The sequence below is a fragment of the Lytechinus pictus genome, chromosome 8 (assembly GCF_037042905.1).
Source record: "Lytechinus pictus isolate F3 Inbred chromosome 8, Lp3.0, whole genome shotgun sequence".
NCBI classification, from domain to species: Eukaryota; Metazoa; Echinodermata; class Echinoidea; order Temnopleuroida; family Toxopneustidae; genus Lytechinus; species Lytechinus pictus.
In genome coordinates this window covers 31,884,105-31,904,645 of record NC_087252.1, presented here as the reverse complement: position 1 = coordinate 31,904,645, position 20,541 = coordinate 31,884,105, and the positions used below count along the sequence as shown (strand labels likewise).

General features: G+C 37.2%; 1 protein-coding gene across 2 annotated transcripts in view; it reads right to left on the bottom strand.

Annotated features, from left to right (window-relative positions):
• The window catches only part of LOC129266130 (HMG box transcription factor BBX-like), a 28,213-nt gene extending 8,205 nt beyond the window's left edge, over positions 1 to 20,008 (bottom strand). Inside the window, exons 1-10 of one of the 2 annotated variants that reach the window (XR_010294493.1) lie at positions 19,915 to 20,008; positions 18,275 to 18,333; positions 14,844 to 15,134; positions 12,377 to 12,530; positions 10,514 to 10,695; positions 8,858 to 9,523; positions 7,919 to 8,106; positions 5,850 to 5,995; positions 5,161 to 5,268; positions 1,413 to 1,625 (exon numbers count right to left, since the gene is read on the bottom strand). Coding sequence is in view for 1 of the 2 variants with exons in the window: in XM_064103937.1 (XP_063960007.1) it covers positions 1,469 to 1,625; positions 5,161 to 5,268; positions 5,850 to 5,995; positions 7,919 to 8,106; positions 8,858 to 9,523; positions 10,514 to 10,695; positions 12,377 to 12,530; positions 14,844 to 15,134; positions 18,275 to 18,319 (1,937 nt within the window). In the remaining variant the exon portion in view is untranslated. The remainder of the gene's footprint in view (positions 1 to 1,412; positions 1,626 to 5,160; positions 5,269 to 5,849; positions 5,996 to 7,918; positions 8,107 to 8,857; positions 9,524 to 10,513; positions 10,696 to 12,376; positions 12,531 to 14,843; positions 15,135 to 18,274; positions 18,334 to 19,914) is intronic. The other variant, XM_064103937.1, reaches the window with a different exon arrangement.
• Between the last annotated feature and the right edge of the window lie 533 nt (positions 20,009 to 20,541).

Below are 20,541 nucleotides of genomic sequence, written 5' to 3'. Positions count from 1 at the left end.
TTTATACTTTGTTTTGTCAATCTGAGACACTAGACCCAAAACAAAATATAAACAATTTAATTAGATATACTGCCTATCAACATATTAACTGATTTTACAGTATATTTTGCCTAACCAGCCTCCCCCTTCTCTCTATCTCCCTTCCCATTCCTCTTTCTCGCCTGTTTAATAAATATTAGAACCCCAGAACAAAAAAAGAGAAAGACAAGAAGTTCCATCACCTAGAATAAACGTATTAAAGGAGAGGATTTAGATGTGATATCGTTTTTTAACATATTGTCACAATATATCACATGATTAGCTTTTCTGATAGTAAAAGGGTGAAAAATTGTGCTCGCTTGCTTGCTTCAATCGCTCTCAACTTTTTTGGGGCAGAAATTTTGCTCTGTATGCCATGCTTGGCCCCTCAAAATTTTTGGCTCATCATGCCATTGACATAGCCCATTTGAAAATGACAATATTGAAGATTGTGTTCAAGTTTACTTAATCTTTACAGAATATCATTAAGACTTAAAACATTCTTGTTGGTCAAAGAAAATAATACAAGGAAAACCCTAATGGATAAGAAATCAACCTTGGTATCATTCTTTAGAATAAGCTAATCATTATTATCATTATAATTGATATTGTCATTATCATCATTAGTCATGATTACAACATATTACCAATAAATAATGTTAATTTTCATCACTTCTCTTTGTTTGATGATAATTCTTGATAATTGCAATTGATGGCACTGCTAAGCACACTTACTACTGCTGCTGCTACTGCTGACTGGTAGTATTCAGTGTCATTAGATATACAGAACAATTGAAACATTTATAATTACTTATATAAAAATAAATGAAAATACAAAATACAAAATGCCTTGAAAAAGCCTTGAAAATGCCTTGAAATTTCAAGGCTCAAAATCCTCAAGGCCAAGGCCAAGGCCCTCTCAACGCCAAGGCTTGAATGTTCAAGGCCAAGGCTTTGAAAAAGTTGGCCTTAAGGCCAAGGCCGAGCATCAAGGCACTACAACACTGGAATCCTGTGGGACAAGTTAGTTTGTGTGAAAACAGAAATATCAAAGAATAAGATAAATGGAAGTTAGAGTGAAATTGGATTGACAAAATAGTTATGAGCATATGTGTTCGATCACACCATAATGAGTGACAAGTCGCAAATTAAAGTTCCTCGCAATTCGACAAACCAATAAAAAATTCAAAATTTTGAAGATTTGTTTTTTCATTTTCTGATTCTTCCATGTTTCATAATTACTCTGTGAAAAAAATGAGTGAAATTGGATTTGAAAAATTCTGAGTTGTCTCTCATTTCGGTGTGATGCGTCACATATGTTGAGAACACAAATGCTATGGTGAATCCTCCCATTCGCAATGCAAACAAGATTTGTGATGTCACTGAAAACGTACCCTAAAACATCTCTTTGCTGCTCATTCTAATGATAAGACAACTTTTAACCCTTTACCTGCATGGTTTGAGTTCCATGGAAGCGACCTCTGCAAGGTCAGATAGGGTGAAAGGTTGAGGGTCACTTATTGACCGCTTGACCTTTGATCCAATTACTTTGTCCGTTCTGGGAGGTGAAGGTGAAGACTGCACTGTGCTGGTAATGCTGTGAGGATCTACAAGAAAGATGAGAAGATTCAAAATCAGGATGATCTTATCACCTTTCATTAACCTATTATTCCAGCCATGGCATAAATTCATGCAGCCAGAAATTGATCCATAATGTGCGGCACTCAACCCAGGTGAGATAAATGGGTACCAGCACGAAGTAATTCCTCAAAAGCTGTGAGCACAAGAATCTGTAGACAAGCTTAACCGAGGTATTTAGGAGCACCTTGAGCACCTTAAGGCCACCGCACACCTTACGACTGTTCGCGATCCGTTTTTGGAACAAATGGCATTTTGCTCATTTTCTGAAAATGTGAATGGAACATATCATTTTATTTGAGGTTAAAATTTATTGAAAGAATGCTAATATGACCATTTTGAAAGATTGCAAGCCTTTATTTTAGAGTAAAGGCTGAATAAGTTTCAAATCGTAGCCAATCGTACAACTGCTATGACGTCATTACGACTAGATATTGAATTCGCTTTTATTCTAACAAGGATGATAGCTTAGTCACAGATTTGAACAGGTATTCGTACGATGATTTCGAACATTACACAGTAAGATATTCAAAGTCTCAATATTAACATCAATTTCTACAACAGTTTATTCTGAAATCGGGTCGCAGACCAATCGTAAGGTGTGCGATCGCCTTAACAAGGGGGATTTGTGTGCTGTTCTGTAATGCCCTATTATCGTTATCTTTATCATCATCATCGTCATCATTAGGTGGTCTGTCTATGACAGATCACCTATTGATTTCGCTAGAATTTTCTTTCTTTATTATTCTTTATTTATTTTTATTTCTTCCGTACACTTTTTTGTACACACGTTCACTCGAAATCGACATGGTCAATTTCCTTCAAATTTCTGTCAGTCATCAAGCCCTATGATTTCAAGTAAAATCAACTTTTTCAAGGTCATCAGGTCATGATGACGTCATCCAGGCGCCATTTTGTAAAATCACATTGTCGATCATATCTCCATTATCAATAATAAAAAATCAATCAAATTAACATCACATCAACTTCAGGTCAAGGGTCAACAGGTCATGTCATCAAAGGTCACCTGGAGGTCACGACGCGCGCGTACGCGCTCGTCAAATTTTTAAAATGCTCAAAATCACTTTTTGACCAAAGTAAAGTACGTTTCAGGTCATTTTAAGCATTTCAAAAATTTGCGCACGCACAGGTATGCGCGCGCGTTTCCGCGCGTAACGCCTTCAACGCAACGCAGAAACGCTGTTTTTCTTATATCATTGCATTGATAATATAATTCTGAGCAATTTGATACCTTGATCAACCTTCTACGACCATCAATAACGAAATTATCACCCGTTAAACTTTGCAGCACGTGTGCGCGCGAGCTCTCACTACAGGCCATATATGGGCAAAAACATGTCTATTGAAAATTCACTGTAGCTCTTTAAATAGTCCGTTGACCCCAGTTTTTTTTTCATATATCGATAGAGTATGAGTTGTAGATTTGATTTCATGTCACCATTGTCCCTCAATTTGATCATGACGTCATCAAAATTGCGCCTAAACTGAAAATTTCATTTTTTTCAAAAATGACGTCATCAAATTTATGCAAATTTGATCATAACTCCATGAATATTGATCATTTTTCGCCCAGATTTCGATATGTTGTAGTTTAGAAAGTACTCTTTCTCGTCAGTTACCATGAATTTTCATTTTGAAAAACGCATCATGGTGTAAAATTGCGATGAAAAGAGGCATGTCATTTTTCCTCATTTTACGTGTAATCTCTATGGGACATGACTTTTTCTCAAAACTAGATTCTACATTCCTCTATTTCGTGAGCTTTATCTCCATTTTTTCTTGTTAGTTATCCCTGAGCTTTTGGTATGATGTAGCTGAGATTCTAAGCTTTCGGAAGTGTGCCCTCCATTTTTCGATCAGATGCCAGGATCATGCCCGTTTTTCGCTTGCAAAATTGGATTTGTAATTCTCAAATTTGCTTACGTGTAATCTCTATGGGAACGTGTAATCTCTATGGGGAATATCGTGGCTCAATGGATAACGCACTTGACTTGAGTTCTCGGGGGCGCAGGTTCGAGTCCTGGGGGTGAACAAGGTGATTTTTTTTTTCTTTTTACCACCTCGTACATGATCCTTTTTGGTATTTAAAAGGTATGAAAGTTAAAATTTAGCAAGATTAAACAGATTATAATTACTATTTTCATATCACATGTATTTTCATATATCAAAGAGACCCTTTTCACAGTTCTTTATCATCTCCCGACTTTCACAAGTATTCCATCCATAATGAACATTCCGTTGTCATCATGAAGATCATATTGATCTGCTTGAACATGGTAATAGTGATCATGTTGGCGAGAATAAGGACAGACCACCTAATTCGTCCGCATGACGAATTAAAATCTAGTTTTTTTATTATTATTATTAAATCATAATTATGTTATTCATAAAAAAAGCAGTTTGAACAGAATTTTGTTTCCATTTTTATTATCCACTTCTCAAGCATAGGAGATACTTCTAGGATAAAATATTTGAAAATAGTTTTCACATACATGCACAATCACTACACTTCCAAGACAATTGTTTGAAAAGCGTTTATTTATAAAAAAATAATAACATTAATGAGAGAGGGGACAAAACATCTTGGACCCCTTGCACACACAATTGCTTTTTTAATCACAATAAAAAAAAATCAAGTGCAATTCCCAAATACTTCTTTTTGATGGGTCGAAAATTAATTTTTCATGTTATATTACAACACTCTCTCACGATTATAACTGCCAAAACTTAACGAACTTGGCTTCAAACTTTTCCCAACGTTTTTGACAGAATTCCCCACAGAGAGGGGACCTTTGAAGACTATTTGATTTGATTTATTTATTTACCAACAATATTCACATGTTTACAGGTTATAAAACAAATTGCATAACAGTTACACATGTATAAAAATACAATGGTAAATGGGACCAGAAAATAGCACAAGTGCTACACAAGTGCTAATCGAGCCTGGCCCCACAAATATTACAAAATGCACATTTAAGAAGGAAAAACAAAACAAAACAAAAATCTAAATTACAATATATTCCTTGTAAAGGGTTATCATCAACATTTTTTGAAGTATCTTAATTGTATTAATTATCTACTGTAGACTTATACGTTGATGGCGTGAATTTATGAAGGTCATTTTGCCTCCGACGAAGATTCTGCTAGGATCGAAAGCTTAGGCCCCTTTTTTACTTTCTAATTTATGAAGACAAATAACTTTTTAGAGAATTCCTAAAACTTTTTCTTGATTTCTTCAATTTGATTTCGACTGGTACTTTATTCCAGACATTGCAACCTAGAAAAGAAAGTGAAAATTGGCCAAGAGTTGTTTTTAGTTTTGGAAGATTTACTTGCTGGCCTTTCTTCTGTCTAGTAGGATAATTGTGCTCAATAATCTGCTAAGGAGTGAGGTAGGTTATTATTACGCAGATCATACATGAATGTACATACTGATAGATTATGCAAATCATAAACATTAAGAATTTTTAAATCATTAACCTTTAGTAGGTAGAAGATGCATAATTGATGATTTCCTTGCTTTTCTTTTCTGGCTGCCAGTGACGGTCATCTCGGAGGAAGACAGTGACCTCATCACTTTACTTTTACCTGTCGACAAAGAAAATCACCCACAAAGATTTGTAAACGCCCTTACTTACGGTGGTGGAAGGTGTCAAAGAATCATAATCACTATACACTTCAGAGGCCAAGAGATTAAAGGTGAAATACCAACGGAGCACTGCAGTGTGCAATTTGATTTGTAAATATTTATGCTATTTGTTGTAATCAGAATTCTGTTTTCATCAGGTCATTGATGAAAAACAGCTTTTTGCTGATCTTCTGTACCTGAATAAATATATTCTAATGAACAAATAAACCTGTAAAAAAGCTGCATAATTCAAAGGTCGATGGTTAAAGCCTTGGGATCCCTCTTTAATATGGCAATGTTAAATATTGGCTATGCATGTGAGACCAAAAAAAATTAAGACATGAGCATAAATAATAAAAGATATCTATTTTTTTTTCAATATACATTTGGAACTAAATCTGTTTGCCCGAGATAGAATTCTTAAATATTCACTAGCCTGAGGTAATAGTAAGCTAATGGATTTATAGGGCTTGACTGCCCCCCCCCCCCCCCCCGTCCCTCCCACCCTGAATAAGAAGGTGAATATATGCATGTTGCTTACCCCTTTCTTTGATGAACTTTGCATTCTTGTAGATGTCTGAAGTCTTTTTAGATTTCAAACCAGATTTCTTCTTTGTTCTAAATTGTTCTGGAGCATACTGAGGCAGTGTAGCTAATCTGGCTTCGACATTGATCTCACCGTAGTCACTACGAAGGTGAAATAATATTAGAGAAATATAATGATAAATAGCCATAACAATTACATCAGAATAATCATCAATTCCACTGCCATCATCATCAACACTACCAGGGCTTTACACTAACCCTTTTTTCTACTGGTCCAGTAGATACCCAGTTTTTCTATTTTTTAATGGTCCAAACCTAAAATTTACCGGTCCCCCAAAATAAAGAAAAACATGAAAAAAAGACTGAGTTCATTTTACTGTCTTTTATTGCCCCCTCAAAGTATACAAAAAACAAACAGTACACACACACACACAACATAATCCATGAAATTCTTTCTCAATTTCGGAGAGCCATTTCTTAACCCTAAATAGACTGGGCTATTTCGACGGCTAAAAAGACAACGGGGGATGATTCAGTCCCCCCCCCCCCCATGATCTCAGCCGTCGATTGCGACAATAATTGGTATACGCATTACCCATGGAATAATCTACAAAACTAAAGAATCAAATTCTGCAAAAAATCTCATTGCTAATTTATTATACTAATTTATGCGTAAAGCCAGCCCCCACACCCCCCCTCCCCCGTCTTCTTAGGGTTAATATGCTAGATCCATTTTTACAATTTACAAAAGAAAAGAAAATATGATTTGTATCAGTTTGATATATGTTGTTAATACTGGTTATGTCGGACCAGTAAATCTGGCTATTTCTTAAAAGTCACTGGCCCGAAAGCAAATTTTTACTGGTCTGGGACCGTCGGACCAGTGCCAGTGTCGCCCGCTGCCACTACAAGCCCTTCTATAATCAACCTTAAAACCACATCAATCATCACCATGATCACCATTACTATCCCTATCATCACCATGACAATAATCATCACCATCATTGACATCATTATTGTAATCATGCCCACCATCATCATAATCATCGCCATCATCATTAACACCACTATCAACATAAACATCATCATAATTACCACCGTTATCATTGACATAATCAACACCATCATCATCATCATCATCTCACAAGTTCACAACCATCATCTCAATCATCATTACTATCACTTGACTATCATTATCAATTGCCTCACCATCATCATTAACATAATCATCATTACTGTCATCATCTCCACCATCATCAATACCATCAACATCATCATCATCAACATTATCATCATCACCATCATCATCATCAACATCATCACCATTATAATCATCATCATCATCTAATATCATTTAGCATCAGATCAGATCATCAGCAGTGCTTGAAGTCATATTAGCAACTTTATAAATCAAAACCAGAACTGTTAAAAGGAGAATGAAACCTTTGGAACAAGATAGCTTGTGTAAAAACAGAAAATTCAAAGAAACAGATCAACGAAAGTTTGAGTAAAAATCAGACAAATAATGAGAAAGTTATGAGCATTTGAATATTGCGATCACTATTGCTATGGAGATCCTCCCATTGGCAATGCGACAAAGATGTGTGATGTCACTTGTGAACAACTCTCCCAATTACTTTAGTATATATTTCACATAAACTGCCTCTTTTATCACATCTATCAGTAGATCATGTGTTCTTTCTATAGGAGAGCATGTAATACAGATTTTTAAAGAATACATCATGGATGAAGAGTTTGTATCACCACAAGAAAAAGCAAAATGAGAATTTTGGTGGTATTTTATAGTCGATCAAAGGGAAAGTTGTTCACATGTGACATCACACATCCTTGTCGCATTGCCAATGGGAGGATCTCCATAGCATTAGTGATTGCAATATTCAAATGCTCATAACTTTCTCATCATTTGTCCGATTTTTCTCAAACTTTCTTTGTACTTTTTCTTTGATTTTTCTGTTTCGACACAAGCCTACTTGTTCCATAAGGTTTAATTTCCCTTTAAGTTCATGATCGCACACTTTAGAGCTCTATGGGCTTGCTACTTACAAATCTGAGCATGTTACACTGGATCCGCTGTTTGTTCTTTTCCTTGGTCTTCTTGCCTTCTTCCCATCCTCTGGTTGAAATACTTCATCTTCCGCATCACTGAAACCACTCATTCCTTCGTTAGTATGGCGCCAAGCCTTCTTACAGTTAAACGGTCTCTCTGGCCGTTGTAGTGATTCTAACATCCCCTGTGTAATAACGAATTATGATAGCATTGTTGGGCTTTTAAAAGGGGGTTCCCAAATGATCGAGAAAAAATATTTTCACATATGACTGACATTTCTAAGAAGAATATCATCAACAATTTTACACATGCATGAATTTATAATGCACAATAGAAAATTATTTTAGGTAACAGTCATGGCTGATTAAAACTTTTGTGTAGGAATGGACATATGACATCAAACTGATGTACTTGTAGTTCAAAAAAGTACCAAATTTATATAATCAATACCTCGAAAATGAAAATATGCTTCTCTATAAAATCTCAAAACCTTTTTTCTCACGTGCTTTTTGACACTACTTACCTTACATTATGAAACATTACTAATCATTTATAATAATGATCAAAATAATAATAATTCTTATTCACCCAAAGTACATAAAATAGCCACTATAGCTCTAACTAACTCTTCTCCCACCATGCCCAGCATAACATTACTACCATTCGAAAGTAAAAAAATTCTGAACATAATAGCGACAAAATACTGGGGAGCATATGACTACTTTGAAAATTTAAAAGTTACAGGGGGGAGGAATTCATTGAACAAGTTGCACAAATTCACAGAGGTCTTCATTATGATGATTAGGATTACAACTTGTACGTATATTAGAATGATACTTCTCACTCTCATCTTTCCCTTTCTTGCTTTTCAATTTTCATCTCTATTTAAACTCCACCATCCTACCGTCATATCTAAGCAAAGTTTATGTAATTACCTGATCAACAAGCTTGCGATACAACCTCCCCTTACATGACCGCCTAGACTTCCTCTGCCCTGCTGACTTGGAATCCTCACTATCAGTCAAGCTACCTTCCTTCTCCTTCTCCTCTTCTTCCTTTTCCTCCTCATCCTTCTTCTCTTCTTTTCCTTTGCTTTCCTTTTTGAAGACACCTTTCAATGCTCCAGGCCAGCTCAGAGAGAGGGCTTCACTCTCATCCTTGACCGTCAAAACTTTCTTCTTCTTTTTCTTCTTCTTCTTGGAGCTCTTCTCACTTTTCCTCTTCTTATTATTCATCTTTATTTTGGTCATCCCTTCCTCCGTTTCCTCCTCATCTTTTGCTTCATTCTTCTTTCCATCATTTGCCTCCATCACCCCCTCCTCCTCCTCCTCTTTCCTCAAACCCCCTTTCCTAGCCATGTCATCTTCGTCCTTTATTTCAGTTCTCATGGATCCATTGGTTATTTCAGTTCCTTGGTTGTCTGAGGTTAACCTGAAATGCATCTGACTGTTAAGAGGTATAGTATTATTGTTATTACTGGAGGCATCCAATGTACTATCCTTTGAGACATCGGTTGTATTGTTAACAGGGATTATCACATTGGAAAGGTGTATTGAATCAGAGTTGTGTTCTGGTTTCATGGCAAGTTGATCGGAGCACATCTGAGGAGCGGAAAAAAACAATTACAGTTTAGGCATTACGTGAAGCGTTGTGGCCCAGCGGATTAGTCTCCGGACATTGAAACAGAGGGTAGTGGGTTCAAATCCCAGCCACGGTGTAGTTTCCTTCAGCAAGAAATTAATCCATTATGCTGCACCCAACCGAGGTGAGGTGAGGTGAATGGGTACCTGGCAGGAATTTATTCCTTGAAATGCCGAGCGCGTAAAAGCTGCTTGAGCTACGGCCAGGGTAATAATATCCAAGTCCTTTGGAAGCGCATAGAGATGTTATTCGTGTGTTATGCGCTATACAAGAACTGACTATCATTACTATTATTATTATTAATCAACAAATCTACAAGATTTTCACCTTTCATTTTGAGGACATCATCTAATCCCCCAATACATCCCCCTCCCCCCGCTCACACCTGCCAAACTACGTATAAATTTTATATCAATAAAACTACAATAATTTAGAATTACAATAACACTCCCCCTTTCCATAATCCCTTCCCTACCCAGCATTTCAAAGTAACAGTTTGTTCATATGGGACCACTGTTTATTGGAACACTATAAAATTGAGTAAACTATCTTGTCAAAATTGATGAAAAAAATACCACACAAGTTCAAGAGCTATGGATATCTGGGTTCACTCAAGCATGAAACATGCATAGTGTGTAATACTTCAAAACTGTCCCCCCCCAAAAAAAAAAAAAATCAAAGAATTCTTATTAAATCTTGTTATTTAACTTTACAACTTCAGATTTTGAAAGTATGAAGAGAGAGAATCACTCTTCCAGATAAGCTTCTCCTGATCATTTTTACCTTTTGAAGACAAAATTAATAATTTGGCTATTTACACAGAATCTCGCCTGGCGAATCGTCACTGGTTTTGAGGATGAATGGCCACAAATATACTACGAATCAGAAATACTTTATAAATTTTGAAAAAGAATACACATTTTTACATTAAATCATGAGAGCAGGCCTACCTCGGCAAACTGGAATAATTTTGATTTAATGCTGTCATCATCTTCCCTCTCGTTGGTTGCTGGTTCTGAATTACTCCTACGGACTGTTTTATGTTGGTCAGATGAGGGCGCTACACGTTTTGTACTCGTCTCTTGCTGGCCAGCGAGTAATAGAAGACTTAACCCTCCCATTTGAGATGGATCTGAAAAAGAAAGAAGTTCGGTAAAGGAAATAATCTGTTGTCTCACGATGTGGCAAACTATTTCCTTTACCAATTCTATACTACCACGATGATCAACATCTTCCGTACTAAGAAAGAAGTTATTTTGAAGGGGCTTTCAACTCAGGCCCGTTTTCGAAACTCGGGTCTAAATCTAAACTCTGGTCTTAAGTTGTGGTCTAACTAGTCTTATTTTATAGGGTCCTAAATATCTGCATCGGGTATCTCATGAAAAATGGACAAACCCGATTATCGAGCTGTCATCAAGTTTCTGCAGCTGACAGACATGACCCCAGTTGAGACTTGGCTCTAAATGACATTTTTCCTCATTTGTAATTTACCCTTTCTTGTACTTCTCTAAGTTATCTTTACTTTTATGTTTTGCTCTCTTCTATTATGCCTTGAGCATTTAATCATAATGGAAAAGATGCTTTATAAATCATATGTATTTATTATCATTATTATTATTTTCATTATCATCATTATTATTATTATTATTAATATTATTAATATTATTATCATTATTATTATTATTATTATCTTCAATTGAGGCTAACCCATCCAATTTCTTGGAACAATTTGTGACTATGGAGGAGACTTGGGTTCATCACTATCAGCCTGAGACGAAGGAGCAGTCAGGACAATGGAGGCATCCCATGTCATCAACCCCAAAGAAGGCCAACTCAAGTTTGTCCATTTTTCATTAGACACTATGATACAGGAGCCTGTAAAATCATACTAAATATTGCTATGACCCGAGGGGGGGGGGTACTCGACCAAAAAAGTAGTAGGTATGTGCTGCGGGCGAGACAAAAAACAGGGGCCTTGGAGCGGGCTTATTGTAAAATGGAGGGTCCTCGAAACGGGCTTCGGAACTACAAATGTTTGTGAAAACGCCGGGTGCGATAGCGCAGAGGCGATGGTCGGACAGCGCTCTGCAGCCGCTTTTAACCAAAATTGCGGCTCATTGTAGCAGATCAATGTGACCGGAACGGCGTAACGGAAAATGTGCGAAGCTTTGGAGCGGATTTCTTTCTTCTTTTTTCTCGATAAGAAGAAAATGCTATGCTTTGGAGCAGCTTTCTTTGTTCTTTTTCTCAATAAGACAAATGCTATGACTTGGAATGGAAATTTGAGTGTAAAAATGGGGGTCCCCTCCACGGGACATACCCACCATGCATTATATACTGAGTGCCCCCTCCCCCCGGGCAATGACCAAGAAAATTTGGTTGGTAGGATTAAGAAATGTAAAAGATTTTATGGACCACATCAGGGGTCCCGTCTTTCCAAGAGTTACAATTGATCCAATCAATCGTATCTCTTTGGAATCCATCAGTGTCATAAATATTTCTACAGGAAATTTGCACAATGTCCTTTGTAAACAAAGAGAAGCACAGTGAATTTTTAAGAAAACAATGCATGAATATACATCAAAGTTAGAAAATATTTTGAACAAGCATGCATAATACATGTTGACGTTGCTGGCCATCCATAGTTGCGATTGATCGGATCAATCATAACTCTTTGTAAGACGGGGCCCTGGTCTTCAGATCTCTAGCCTTTCCATGTAAGGCTCAAAACTTTAGCGTCACCCCTCTATCTAAAAAAAAAAAAAAACATTATAACACTGCAAAGTAGTGGTAAGACCAAACATTTGATTTACCTGCTAGCTTTCCAACGGTAATCCCGGCCTTGTTTTCTTTTGTGCTTGGCGGTCGTGTCGTTATATTACCAGGATTGGTTACCTTCCCACCAGCGTGTCGATGAGGACCGCTCCATTTATAATCTGGGTGGGCTTTCATGAATGCAGCTTTACACTGTCAAATTGAACCAAATAATATATATTAAAGAACTTGCATATGAATAATAATAGCTAAATGTGGAAGCATCGTGGTGTAGCAGTTCCGACTATCGCCTTGTAATCAGAGGAACATGTGTTTGAATCCCATCATGGCCTAGCGTCCTTTGGCAAGGCATCAATCCACACTATGCCACTATCCACCCAGGTGTTAAATGGGTACCCAGTAGGATGTGACAGCGTATGTAGTATGCTTAGGCCTTAGCAATAAAATCTTGGAAGGCTTGTTAGAATGCTCCCCAGGGAGTGGAGAAAGAGTATTCCGGTACATTGTATGCAGCATGGCAGGATCCAATGACCAGGGTAATAATATATCTGTAAAGCGGTTTTAGAGACGTTGTTCTGATTTTTTTAAAGCCGATTATCATAAATTTATATATGTTTTCAGAGAATAAAATTTGCCACAGTATTACCATTGCTTTAAGCTTGAGCTCCCGCTTGCTGTGCTCAGTAAATTTAAGGAATTAATCATAATAATAATAACGCAGTTCTTGTATAGCGCATATCACACTATGTCATAAGGTCCCTATGCGCTTCCTAAGGACTTGGATATTATTACCCTGGCTTTAGCCCCGCAGCCTTATACAGCGCGGTGGCGTTTCAAGGAATAAATTCCTGCCAGGTACCCATTCATCTCACCTGGGTTGAGTGCAGTACAACGTGAATTCCTTGCTGAAGGAAATTACGCCATGGCTGGAATTCGAACCCATGACCCTCTGTTTCGAATTCCGGAGACTAATCCACTGGGCCACAACGCTCCACATGACAGGTAACCATTCACCTCACCTGGGTCAAGTGCAGTACAATGTGGATACATTTTATACTTGGAGGAAAAAAACGCACCATGGTTGGGGTTCAAACCCACAACAGACCTGCCAACCTTTGGGGATGAAAAAGTGTATTCTGTGATAAAAAAAAGCGTATTTTTCCCAAAAAAAGTTTATTTCATAATAAAATACATGGCGCATTCGCTCATCGCGGCGCTCAAGCTGCATGCAAGCTTAAATGCGCACTGCTCTTGCAGATGAAAAAAAACATAATAAACATGTGTATATTTCACCCTGGTTTTAACAAAATGATTGAAAAAAAAAAGTTACCTGAAATTACATTGATCTAATAACCATATTTGTGTAAGTTTTATGAAATAGAGACATATAGAGATGATTTTTCTCAATAAATTACGATTTTGTGAAAAAAAATTAAAAAAAATTATTTTTCACAAAAACATATTTTTTAAAGAAAAAACGTACTGCCATATTTTGGTTGCAAAAACGTACCAAATACGCCAAAAACGTACTGGTTGGCAGGTCTGCCACAACCCTCTGTTTGAAATGAAAGTGCCATAACCACAAGAGCACGATGTGCCTACTACAATGCCAATTTACAAATCATTTGTGTATGATCACTTTGCTTTACACTTTGATTCAGTAATCCTTCACTATCATTGCTGAGATTACAGTGGACAAAAAAAATTATATTCGGATGAAAGGGTTCACAGGATGGAACAGACACATTTTTATGTTATGGATTCAGTTCTCAAATTAATTTCAGTGTTGCGATAAAAGATGGAAACCTGGTAAATGCCTGAAATCTCATATTCACAATCAAAACTACAGCGCAAATTTATATGGTACATGGCATGCCCAGGGGGCCCGTTTTATAAAGCTGTTCTTAAGTTAAGAGCGACTTTAAGAACGACTGGTGAACACTTCTTATACGCGCTCAACAATCGCCAATTCAATACAATTTACCCCAAGAAAGGATCACCAGTCGTTCTTGAAGTCGCTCTTAACTTACGAACAGCTGTATGAAACACCCACCTGTTCTATTACCACAAATTGATTTTCGAAAGCAAAACACCGAACTCACAATGCTAGACATCAAATTATTGAGTACTTGATGTCCATACAATCAACCAAGTTGCCAATTTCAATTTGACATGGGGATCAGTTGTTATTCACCGGATCAACTGGAGCTATTCGTAAGACGGTCAATCAAGGTAGGCACTCATTTTCATGTTGGAGGGTGAATTTGGGGGGCTAATTCTATCATTTTAAGGGGTTCTTTTCAGGGGCAATTATTAGTCTGCCATAGTTAAATATTGATTTTCTATCTTCAATATTGTTTGTGACAGATCTTGGGGTGACTCTAGGAAGAATGGTCCCCCCAAGCATGCATTTGGCGGGAATTTCATGGCGATTTGGGCTGTCAAGAAGACAAAATCGCCCGACGCACTCATGTCTTTCATGCACTGCAGTCAACAATGCCTTACCTCTCTCGCAAGCTGCAGATATTTCTCCTTCTCGTCTCCATCCAGTGCGCCCCACATATCGGCCAACATCTTGGTGCAAGCTCTGTTATCGAGCCAAGGGTGCCGAGTCCTGACCACCTGACGATGACGCTTACAGAAGAGTAGGAATGCATTCATAGGCCTTCGGAGCTGGCTATCGTCTTGAGAGAAGGACTCGGCAAACAGGTCATCGGGATTGAGATGGGAATTGGGGATGGTCGTCGAGGAGGAAGATGACGCCGAGGACGATGGATGCTTTCCAAGTAGATCTTCCTGCAAACATTACCACATCAAGGATTGAATATAATAATAATAATAATTAACATCATTTATATAGCGCTTATCACAAAGAATGTCTCTAAGCGCTTAAGGAAAATACATAGGAAGACAAGAAATTTCAGCTAAAATCAAATTATACATGTTAACAGTTGAAAGTAGACAGTTGAAGCCGCATATGCTAAGGATGATCTATTTAACGAAAAGATGAGTTTTTAACATAGATTTGAATTTGTCAGTTGAGTCTGCTTGTTTTATGCTCTGAGGAAGGTTGTTCCAAAGTTGAGGGGATGCTGAACAAAAAGATCGGGAACCATAAGACTGGGTGTTGATGGCAGGAACTTTTAAGAGTGATTTTTTGCATGAGCGCAAGTTGCGGGAGGGTGAGTATTCTGATATTAATTGTTGAAGGTAGACTGGAGCTGATTTTATCAAACATTGGAAAGTAAGCAAGAGGATCTTAAAATCAATTCGTTCACGAACCCTTAGCATATGAAGCTCCCTTAGCAGTGGAGTGACAGACTCACGTCAATATATTACAGATTTGCTCTAAAGGGGGAGAGAACTGAAAAATACTGGACGGACTAAGAAGACATGGATGAGGCAAGAGGAGCAGGAGAGTAGGAGGGTTGGGTTGAGGGTGCACTGAATCGGGCAAAGGTGGAGGGAGGGTAAGGGCAGTTGCTGCGTGTATACTGGGGCCCGTAACACAAAACGTAGCAATGATCGTAAAACATTTTTCTACGATTGATTCCATTGAATACAATGTACAATCAATCAAGAAAATAAAGCTTACCATTTCGCTAACCTTTGTGAAAGGCCCCAGATTTAAAACTTTGGATCAATGATGATGACTGTGTGTGGTCGCTCATTGACTGTGAGTTCCAATATCTAGTCTTAAAACATACCTTTGCACTTTTTGTTTGCAGATTTCTATTCATAATCCAATCAAAAATCCAGATCCATATTTTGTTGTTCGAAATAGACATGAAATGAAATACTCTGAAAATTTGCTTTGCCCAATTGATCGTGGGCCCGGCAGCTGCTGTGCAGCGCCACATCTATGAGGCTCTATCCCTTTAATCGTTGCACGCCAAACAGGGTAGCAGCAACTCCCATCTTTTAACGTCTTTTGGTCTGACTCGGCCGAGGTTCGAACTGTGTAGAGAAAAACTAAAAGGTTTTTGAGAAGAAAGAACTTGCTTTTGCTACTAGGTAGGATAGATCTACTGTGGTTTGAATGTATGTAGTGGATTAAATGTAGCATGTTATTTTTTTCAGGTAGGCCTACATTACAAGACTACACCACTCAGTGTTGCATTCTGGGTTAAAAGCCTGGCCTGATTTGAGTAGTTGAGAACTTGAGATGGTGCTATTTCAATTTGGTTCGTATCTGCTTCAAAATAATTTTTTCTCAATGTAATCTTTAAGGTAGGAACTACGAAGGATATTTGTTTCATTTCATTGAAAAATAAGGAAACTTGAAAGTTAAGCAAAATATCCTAAGATGTCCAGTCCTCCAGGAAAATATTTTGCTTAGCCTAGGTTTTTTTTTATTAATGTTTTTCACTGGTTTTTTTTTTCATGGGTTCTTTTTTTATTTCTCTCTCACAGCATAATGCATAAATCAACATTTGAACACCAAGTCCTATAAAGTACCAATGATCCTTGGCATCAAATTGGCACCAAATTCTATCGTTTGATGGTGAGATTGTCCAAAATAAAGTCCAATCCAGTTTGTTTCAGTAGAATCAAGCACTGACAATGTATTTCTTGCAAAAATTTATTCTGAGAGCAATCCAATTTTTAAAAAAAATAGATGAAAAAGTGGAAAATATCGTGTGAACACCAATAAGAATATTTGTGAGGTTCTTCAACTAGGTGTTAATGTTTTTCACTGTTTTTATTTTTGTTTTTGTGGGGATTTTTTTATTTCTCTCTCCCAGCATATTGCATAAATCAACATTTGAACACCAAGTCCTATAAAGTACCAATGATCCTTGGCATCAAATTGGCACCAAATTCTATCAAGTGATGGTGAGATTGTACAAAATAAAGTCCAATCCAGTTTGTTTCAGTAGAATCAAGCACTGACAATGTATTTCTTTCAAAAATTTATTCTGAGAGCAATCCAATTAAAAAAAAAAATAGATGAAAAAGTGGAAAATATCGTGTCAACAGCAATAAGAATATTTGTGAGGTTCTTCACCTAGGTGTTAAAGGGGAATCCAGCCTTGGCCATAAAATGTTGTGTTGGGAAGGAGAAAAATAAATTAAACAGGATGGTGAAAGTTTGAAAGAAATCGGACAATCAATAAGAAAGTTACAGCTGCTTTAAAATTGAGATCACTGATACTATGTAGATTTCAAATTGGCAACTGGGTAAGTAAATTATGACAAGGGGCAAGGACAACTTTCCCATAGGCCATGTACTTTATCATCAGGAATTTGTGGTTTTCTCCTAAGTACCCATTCCCCTGGGGAAGTTATCTAAATATAACCCAGGTAGTATATTGTTTTATGTCCTCATGAAAGAAAAATATAATTTGAAATCAAACTTTTGGGAAAAATGAAATTTTAGCCAAAATATGTATTGGAGTACATGGAAGAGTAGTCCTTGCCTTACATCACTATGACATCCCATATGCAGCCAATTTGAAGTCTCCATGAGTATAGTGATTACCAATATTTACAACTTTTAAAAATTCATAACTTTCTTGTTGTTTGTCCAATATTGTTCAAACTTTCACCTATCAACTTGTCTGATTTTTCTTTTCCTTATAAAAATAAGTTTTTATTTGGGTTGGATTCCCCTTTAATGTTTTTCACTGTTTTTATTTTTGTTTTTGTGGGGATTTTTTTATTTCTCTCTCCCAGCATATTGCATAAATCAACATTTGAACACCAAGTCCTATAAAGTACCAATGATCCTTGGCATCAAATTGGCACCAAATTCTATCAAGTGATGGTGAGATTGTACAAAATAAAGTCCAATCCAGTTTGTTTCAGTAGAATCAAGCACTGACAATGTATTTCTTTCAAATTTTATTCTGAGAGTAATCCAATTTAAAAAAAATAGATGAAAAAGTGGAAAATATCATGTCAACACCAATAAGAATATTTCTCAGGTTCTTCACCTTTAATTTCTTCAGAGGACTTTTGAAGTCACTGCACTTCGGCATCTTGTTTTTTATATCTGTAGAAAAAAAAGAAAGGAAACAGTTAAGGACATATTTATGATCAACAGGACAAATATACATGTATGCCTAGGTTTTCAATTGTACCATGGTACGAAACCATCGACTACCAAGTATGCAGATTTCTAAACATGTTGTGCTTCATTCATTCATGAATCTTAATCTTAATCCTTTCTATGTTAGGCTCAACACTTTTCAGTCTCGCCTTGTATTCATTTTCCTTTCTCCTACTTAATACAAATGTAAGAGTAGTGTTGTTTGCATCGATACCAAATACATATTATGTACCTCACTAACTAGCAAGTTGACATAAAACTTGAATTCTAGTTTACCTGCACTATACTCTTGCTTGAGAAAAAAGTTGCACAATGAAATACTTCATACAGTACATGCGCATTATTTGTGGTGTTTATGGTTGGGGAAAGACTGACCAAAACTCTAGTCTGTTGGAAGGGATTGTTTTTTTTTAGTTTAAAGTTTTAAGGAGTGGTTTTAAAAGCAGTAAATGAGCCAACAATTTTGAGGGGTTCAGAAAAGGCATATGGGGCAAAATTTATTAAAAGCTGCAAGAATCAAGCAAAAAATTTGACCTTCCTCCAAAAAAAAAAACATTTTGTGGTAAATTTTGCCATACTGTAATTCAAGAGATATATTTTTCACCCTTTTTCCTTTCCTTCTTTTCTCCCTTTTCCTTGGCCCTGAAAATCTTTGGTCCACCTAGCTTTTAGATGTACACATGTATAAAAGGTTGGTGATTATTGTACAGAAGTAGATTTCAAGCCTTTGACAATTATCTTATTCACGATACTTTGTATTCCAATTTCCACACACTTCTCTTTCCTCTTCTTCTAGTTTCTACTTCTCTTCTTCTTCTTCCTCTCCTTTCTCTTTTCTTCTTTCTCTTCTCCTTCTTCTTCCTCCTCTTCTTCTACTTCTTCTTCCTCTTGTTCTCCCTTTTCTTCTCCTTTCTCTTCTTCTTCCTCTTCTTCTTCATCTTCTTCTTATTCCTCTTCTTCTTCTTCCTCTTCTTCTTTCTCTTCTCCTTTCTCTTCTTTTCCTCTTCTCCTTCTTCATCCTCTTCTTCTTCTCCTTAAGTCTTAACTTTCTTACTGTATTTACATCCGATTTTGATGAAATTTTCAGTGTTAAAAAATGTTATGCTTGTTTGATTGAATCAAATCAACATTTTTCTGAAGTGGACTTGACCTTCAAGTAACTGTCAATGTTTCATCTTCCCTCATCCAACGCGGACAACACGTACAAGCCGATGATTTAGCCAATGCTAAGACAAGCGGCAAAATCGCCAACTATATACCATCCATCGCATCATCACACACGACACAGCTCAGTTCGAAGCGAGCATAGCCTTCACACGGCCGGGGATCGGAGCGCAGCTGCTGATGCGACTTTCTCTCAACTGCTCCACTGCAGCTGCACTCCACAAATTGAGCACACCATCAAACACGTTTTTCTCCAAAATCCTCGTTTAAAATGATATGTTTACGATGGAACATGATACCATTCCTCCAGAAGCATTAATAATCAAAATCTCTTTCATACGGAAACCAGTCGTCACTTACCTCATTCAATTAAAAAGATGTAAAAAGTCATGTTTCAGAGAGACCGTCCAGGCAAGTCAATGCAATTTACTCTAATTTGCATATTTCACGACCCCAGTTGACCTTACAGGGAGCTAGCTGTCGTTTGCAGACACAAAACTTTACTTAAAAGGAAAGTTGTTGAAAGCAGTCTGATTTTATAGATAAAAGTAGCCCTTCATGACCTTTGTACTACAATTATGTCAAACTTCAAACTTTAAAAATGATTTGGAACTTGCTCTAGATTTGTTTCGAGGCACACTTTTTAATTGAAGTATCAGTCAGGGTCTGTGGCTTCAGACTAGATTAGCTGCATTTGCTCTGCGTTGCAGGTGCATCTGCCAGCAAGCGAGCTCAGCAACATCTCGCATCCAGGGATGCTATCATTGATGCTGTGAACATCCCCGTGAACATCCGGATAATCAGTGAATTGAGAGGATCAGCCAAGGAGTTAGCTGGTAACTCCTTGGATCAGCTAGACCAGGGCAGGGACCAGGGAGCTGGAAAAGGGAACAGATGGGAGAAACTCCTCAGTCAGAAGCACTAACACATAGACTGGCTTAGCACTTGCTCTTTTAAAAAAATCAGGCTCTCCCCCCTCCCACCAAG